Consider the following 6,994-nt stretch of genomic DNA (forward strand, 5'->3'; position numbering starts at 1 on the left):
TTTTATCTGTTAGTTTAGTACATTCTTCTATTATTCGTTATTTCTATAAGCAGGACTTAAATTTTGGTAAAATCTAAAAACAAGATATTTATTTTTTTCTTAGTTATGTTAATGTACATTGGCCATTGAAAACTCAATGGCCATTGGACTCAATACTTTTTTGTGTTAATTTCATCTTATTCTAAAAATATGACTTCCATGTTTAATTTTTCATTAGAGAGTTATGAATGTGTCATTCAGCTTCTGGAAATAAGAATTTGTTCCATGTCATCCTGGACATAGAAGGTCAACTACTTTAAGCAGAGATGTACACTAATTTAGATGTTGCAAATTCTCCCATCACCTAACCCTTAGTATACTTGATCCTCAAGCCTAAGTAAGTCATCAAAGTGGACATCATACTGAGGCTTACAGATAGTCCTTTTGCTTATAAGTAAGTAACAAATGGAAGTATTGTCTGTACCATCTTTCCCCCTTACAGTGCTCTCCACATTGCAAAGGCAGTTTTTTATTTGCTTTAATCAGGTGATGGTTCAGTTTTTTAAAAATTTTAAAACACAGATTCTACCTTGCTTCTCATTACTGACTTTATTGAACAAGTAAATGAATATGTTTGTGTTGTAGATGTAAACAATATAGATATATGTAGAATAAGCCATGAAAGTTACAAGTTAACACCTCTCCTTCCCCTTTCACTGCCCATGTACCCACTCCCTCCATAGAAGTAAAACCTGATAACAATTTGCTGTATACCCTTCCAGAATTTTTTCAGTGCATTTTTGTTTATATGTAACTTTATATGTCTTTTGGTAAGATTTGATGATTTTCTTAATACAAGTTTTTTACATTTGTCATTAAAATTACTCCTAGATATTTTACTTTTTATTGCTATTTTGGATGAGGTTTTTTTTAAAGTTGATTTTGCGTTTAGTCACCTTATGCACTGTCTCTAGTTCTCAGAGCTTTTCAAGGAATTCACTTTGATTCGTTAGTTGTATAATCTAAAAATAACGGCAGTTTTCTCTTATGCTTATAATTTTTTTCTTGCTTTGTTGCATTGGCTAGAATTTGCAAATAATAATTAGTGGTGATATCCAACATCCCTATTGCTTCTTTCCTTCTATAGCAGAAATGTTTCTGATGTAATAAAATGGACAAAGTTCTTTTTTAATCTTGACTTAGCAATAATTTTTTTAAAAGTCTGGAATGGGTATTGAATTTTATTAAATGCTTTTTCAACATCTGTTGAAGGGCATTTTCTCCTTTAATTTGTTGAGTTGTAGTGAATTTCAATCATGTATTTCTAATCCAATTAGATATTTTTTAATTGGACATGGATTTACTATTTTTAAGTATATTGCTTAATATGATTTGTTAATATGTATTTAACATTTTTGCATTTAATCAACCAATGGAATTGGCCTATGGTGGGTGGTGCATGCAGGCATCCACTGTCCTAAAGCAGAACATAGTTGTCTGTCATTGCCCAGATCTTTGACATATTTTATGTCAGAAATAACAAATCAATATTTTAATAAATGTTTTTAGACATAACTTTTCTGTAGTCTTTATTATATATCTCTGTCTCTTATTCAGTTCTATTTGGAAAAAGATGACCTTCTGACATTTCTAAATGGTGCTGATCAAAGTAACACTTAGAGCCATTTATTAATATAACAGCTAGTGCTACTGAAACTGAACAAAATAAGCTAAGCCTCCCAAGTAGAAACTCATTCACTTTCCATTTTCTTTCTTTCAGAAGGAATCTATTAATAGTAAAAATTCTCAGTGCTAGAATGTTTCATAAATATCTTTCATGCAGTCATAGTTCTATTAGGTAAAGTCAAGAGTCAGTTGATAAGTAGGGCTCTGTTCATAAGCAGAAAATCATAACAATCTGTTTCATGGTATATAAAACAAAAGGCAATATGCTAACCAGTGTTAGATATTATAATTAATAATGAAGTAATTTTCTGTATTCATTTTATTGGTTTAGTGGTGTTTATTGATGAAACAGTTTATTAATGTCTAGTAAAGTACATTAAAATGGTATCATTGGAAGAAAAAAAAAAAACCTTAGAACTCTGAACATCTGAACATTATTTTGCCAGAGTTAATACTTCTTTTTAAGAAAAACTTTATTGAAATTTTACATACATTCAGAAAAGTATACAGTTTTGTGAATTTTTACAACTTGAACATACCCACATGACTAGCACCTAGATTTAGAAACAGAGCATTTCCAGTACCTTTTCACTGTTTTCCCCCTAAATTTTCCAGTTGCTTGGCAATCCTAAATTCCATCTCCAGACTCCTTGTGCTAATAAGACTATGGCTTTCTCTTTGAGTTCTCCAAGATCCTAGCTGTCTGGACTGGAGAATACCTTTAAAGGAAACACTATAAACTTGGGTGGACTCCAGTGTGGTTCCTCTTTTTTAAAGATTGAATTCTCTCCAGTTTCTTTCCTGCTTTTGGTCACTCTTTGGTCTCTTCAAAAAAATTTCTTCTGTTTTGTCTAGAATTTATAATCATTAGGTAAATCTGATATACTACTCTGCCATTATCTAAATTGGAACTTCAGTAATTGAGCAAATAAAGTCTAAAAATAAAAGCTCAAATTATATTAGTGGAGATTGAAAGAAAATTATATACTGTTGGAGGAAGGTAGGGTATGAAAGAAAGACTTCGTGAAAAAGGTTGGTACTCAAGGTGAACCATGAGGGATGGTTGGGATGGACTTCTATACACAGATAGTTGGGAGAGTATTCCAAGTGGAAGGAACAAATTGAACTGATGGGAAAGTACAGGCTGCGTTTATAGGAACAGTTGGCAATCTGATTTGACTAGCTGGTTACTTCTCAGGGGAGTAATTAAGAAGAAGGCTAGAAAGTAGTTTTCTCTATATTGTATTATAGACAGTGTTCTACCTTTTTATAAATAATAAAAATAAAAGTGACTGTCCTGAAATGGTATTTTGTAAAGAGCCCATGTAGATTTGTAAATATTTAACACTATCCTAAAATGAAGAACTCAATTGGGTGTCGGACCTTGTAGCTTTATTTTTTTATGATTTAAAAGAATATTGTTAATGATGGAAGGTTTGTTAAGAACAGTGGGTGTTGGTGCCATCTTTTTTGGGGGGCAGTAATAATACTGACAATTGTACTCATCAGTAATCTTCTTGATATTGAATTTTAAGGTCAGTTTGAAAATCCTCTTAGGTTTTTTAATTCAACTCTAGTTTTTTTTTTAGAATTGAATAAAATGGTTTTATTAAAGATTAACTGAATGTCTTTGCAATTATAAATTTTATTTGCTATATTAAAAAATCTCCCAAATTTAACAAAGATATTCAAACTATTAACGGTTTTAAAGAGATTATTACAAATAAAACATTCCACTAATAGTGAACTTATTTGTTTTCTAAATATTTTATTTTCATTTAAATATTGATTTTTGTCTTTTTCTAGCCAAAGCTTAATTTAAATCCTGGGAAAAAATTGTTTCTTACAGGGCTGATCCCTTGTCCAACACGGTTCTAACCTTCAGTAGTAAAGAAGATGCAGCTTCCTTTGCAGAAAAAAATGGTATGTTTGGTCTCTTTTTATTTTTACAAATAAAGTCAAGATAGGATTTTATGTTCTTAACCTTAAAACCATTCAGAGTAGAGAATTTGAGACTTATTTCAATAAGTCTTTAATGTATGTAATCAAGTGGTTCTTAGACTTTTTACTACATCAGAACACTCCATCCAAAAAAAAAAAATTGGAAAAGGGGGAATGCACATGTAAGAAGACAAACTGTGCTCTAATTTGAAGTGGGGCAGGGAATAAAACTACTTGGCTAACTGAATTTCTCTGCAAAATCGCTAACGTTCAGTTATTTAAACTTCAGTTGAACATATTAAATATAAGGCAGCCTATTCTAGTTTAGAAACTTCTGATTCTTGTTAAGTTCTTTCTTACACTGAGCCAAAAATCTAATGCCTATTATTCCATCTAATAAGTCTTCAGTTACTTGAAAATAGCTATCATTATCATATTCCCTCTAAAATTTCCTTTAAGCCACATGTGTATATTTGCCACTATTCTAGATATGGTGGGCCTAATACCAAGCACAATCTCAACTGTACAATTATATTAATGCACCCTAAGATTATACCAGCTAACACCACTGGTTTATGTTGATCTTGCTATCAACAAAAATGCAAAATGTCTTTTTTCCCCTTAGCTTTTGCTGTTAAGCCAACGCAGTGTAGTGAAAGGAAGCTTTTTAGTCAGACCAGTCAGTATTCTAATCTTTATTATGCCATTTTGAAGCTATATGATTTTGGATTAATTTCATAATGAACTTAATGTTTCCTCCATAGTTGAAATAAGGATACTTACCTCATGAAGTGGGTGATACCTGATACATAATAGATAATTGGTAACTATTAGTTCTGACCCTCACCTCTTGCCAGCTGACATTTGTGCTGTTTGTCTCCCTTAGATTTAAATTCACTACTGTACATTTGTACCTAATGCATTCTCTCGTTCTACTTGATCAAATTGAATTTGGATCTAATTTAGCTTCAATTCAAATGAGATAATGTCTGTTTTAATGCATTGTTAACTATAAGGCAGTATATAAATGTAGAAGATTGTTAGTGTTATGTAACATATTTGACATATAAATGTGAAAGCACTATAAAGATTATTATTATTATTATCTGACATATTTGCTTTTCCTCCCAGCTTAGTGTTGTATAGTTTATGATTAAAAGTCTGAAGCCAAACTACCTGGGTGTGAATGCTTGTTGGGTCACTTACTATCTATATGACTGTGTACTTCTATTTCCTTATATGTGCAGTGGGAATTGCTGTGAAGATTAAATGAGTTAATAAAAGCAAAATGCTTAGAATAGGGTCTAACACATAGTAAGTATATAATAATATATAAAAATATCTTACTATGTTATATCTTACTATGTTATTAGCAATAGACTTTTAGGAAACCTTTCTTAGAAAAAGTTTTTAAGTATAATTACTTATTAACACTTTCTTGGCCAGTTTCTAATTTCTTAATTACTTAAGTGTTCTCAAAGTAGCCTCTTAAAATATTATTTTGACTTAAAATAACATTGCTCTTTCTAATTAAACTGTAACATAGTTATCAAAAACAGTTCTATTAATGTTTTTCATCTTTTCAGCCTACCATATTTCATGTCTGACACCTAGAAAATTATTCATTTGAGGTCTGTAACATGAGTTTAATAACAGGAAATCTAATTAAACTGTTTAATCCCTGGTTAGTCTCTAAGCGGTCACAAGGACTGCATGACTACAGTTGCCATGTGAATTGCAGGTGTGAAGTAGCCACTGCTGCTATTGAAATCAGATGCCTTTCCAATCTTATTTCTACCTCCCTAGGAAAGAAAATTAAGGAACATTATCAGTGTCAATAGAAAGTATAACTTGAAAAAGCTTAGTGCATAGCAACTTATAAAACTGTAGGCTAACAGTGAATCAGGAATTTGAACCTACAGGATATGTCTATCTTCGTCACAGCTTTTTCCCCAGCACCTAGCACAAAACCTGACATATAATGGACATTCAATATCTGGTGAAAGTAATGACTTTCTAAAATATATTTCTCTACTTAATATGAAGCCACTCTCATCTCCTGGGAAAATCCTCGATCATTCCACCTTTGAATTCACTGCAGTACTTATGATCTGCCTCATTTATTTAACATTTAGCATTATGTATCATTAAATAGGTAAGCCCTGTTTCTTCAGCTATAGTGGAAGTGATATCTAAATAAACACTTCCATCCAAGTGTTTACAGAATGGTGAGGTGGGGGATCTTTTCCAAATTCTACAGCATCCCCTCCATTCTGATTTGTCCCTCTTGGGTTAGGTAAATAGTGGTGAACATACAAATGGATTCCCCTTCTCTTCACAGCTAACATCATTTTGTTGTGAGCTAGTGTTGTTGAAGGTTGGATAAACCAATGTTCTGGTAAGTTAATGCATTAAAAAAAAAGGGTTCAGAAGCACTACCATGTAAGACTACTGGATTAAGAGACTGGTAATTAGGATTCTAGTTCTATGGTTGTCTACCTCAGAGGAGAGCTTGAACAAGCCATGCTTCTTCACTGCACTTAGCCTTTGATAAACACTTTCTTCATCTTTTGAATGAGAAGTTGGATTGAGTAATGTTCAAAAACTGTAGATGTAAGGATGTTAAAGCCCCTGGACGAGCTTATACAGGTCTTTCTTTGCTAGCCCACTGCCCTGTGCATTATATGCTCTAGAGCTGTGATCCTCAACCTCCAGCAGCGGTCCGCGGCCTGCCTGGAAATGGCTGCACAGCAGTAGGCGAGCAAAGCCACACACACACACACACACACACACACACACACACACACACACGGCCCCCCACCGCCCCGCTCCCCAGCACTTGCATAACCGCCAGAGCCCCCACACCTGTCAGATCAGCATCAGACCCTCAGAGGAGCAGGAACCCAGCTGCAAACTGGGCATACAAGGGATCTAGGTTGTGCGCTCCCGATGAGAATCCAACGCCTGATGCTCTGGGGTGGAGCCTAGGCAGCAACTTCCGCCCTACCCCCCATGTCCATGGAAAAACCGTCTTCCACAAAACCTGTCCTTGGTGTCAGAAAGGTTGGGGACTGCTGTTCTAGAGGGAAAAATCGTTTTTGTTGATAAGAGGTGATTCTGTGTTGATAGTGAAATCTGGCATAGTTTATCCATTTATGAGCATTAAATGCTTCCTTTCAATAGTATCTAGAAATAGGAGATTAGAGTAAAACTGCCACACACAAACAAAAAAAGATAACTTGTATACTCAAGGACTCTACTGAGAATTAACAACTTGCCTTTCATCTCGTTCTTAGTTTTCTCATTTCCCTTACTTTTAAATATTAAATAAAAAGAAAGGAAAGGTTATAGCCATAATTTTTTCCTTGACATCAAAGATTGCATTTTA

At 33.5% G+C, this 6,994-nt stretch overlaps 1 protein-coding gene across 1 annotated transcript in view; it reads left to right on the top strand.

The window, feature by feature from the left end:
• NDUFS4 (NADH dehydrogenase (ubiquinone) Fe-S protein 4, 18kDa (NADH-coenzyme Q reductase)) overlaps positions 1 to 6,994 on the top strand; it is a 133,471-nt gene that overhangs the window by 93,964 nt on the left and 32,513 nt on the right. The window contains exon 4 of the mRNA XM_012655302.1: positions 3,515 to 3,588. Within this exon, the coding sequence (XP_012510756.1) occupies positions 3,515 to 3,588 (74 nt within the window). The remainder of the gene's footprint in view (positions 1 to 3,514; positions 3,589 to 6,994) is intronic.

This window comes from Propithecus coquereli, unplaced genomic scaffold (genome assembly GCF_000956105.1).
Source record: "Propithecus coquereli isolate 6110/MARCELLA unplaced genomic scaffold, Pcoq_1.0 Scaffold47, whole genome shotgun sequence".
Lineage (NCBI taxonomy): Eukaryota > Metazoa > Chordata > Mammalia > Primates > Indriidae > Propithecus > Propithecus coquereli.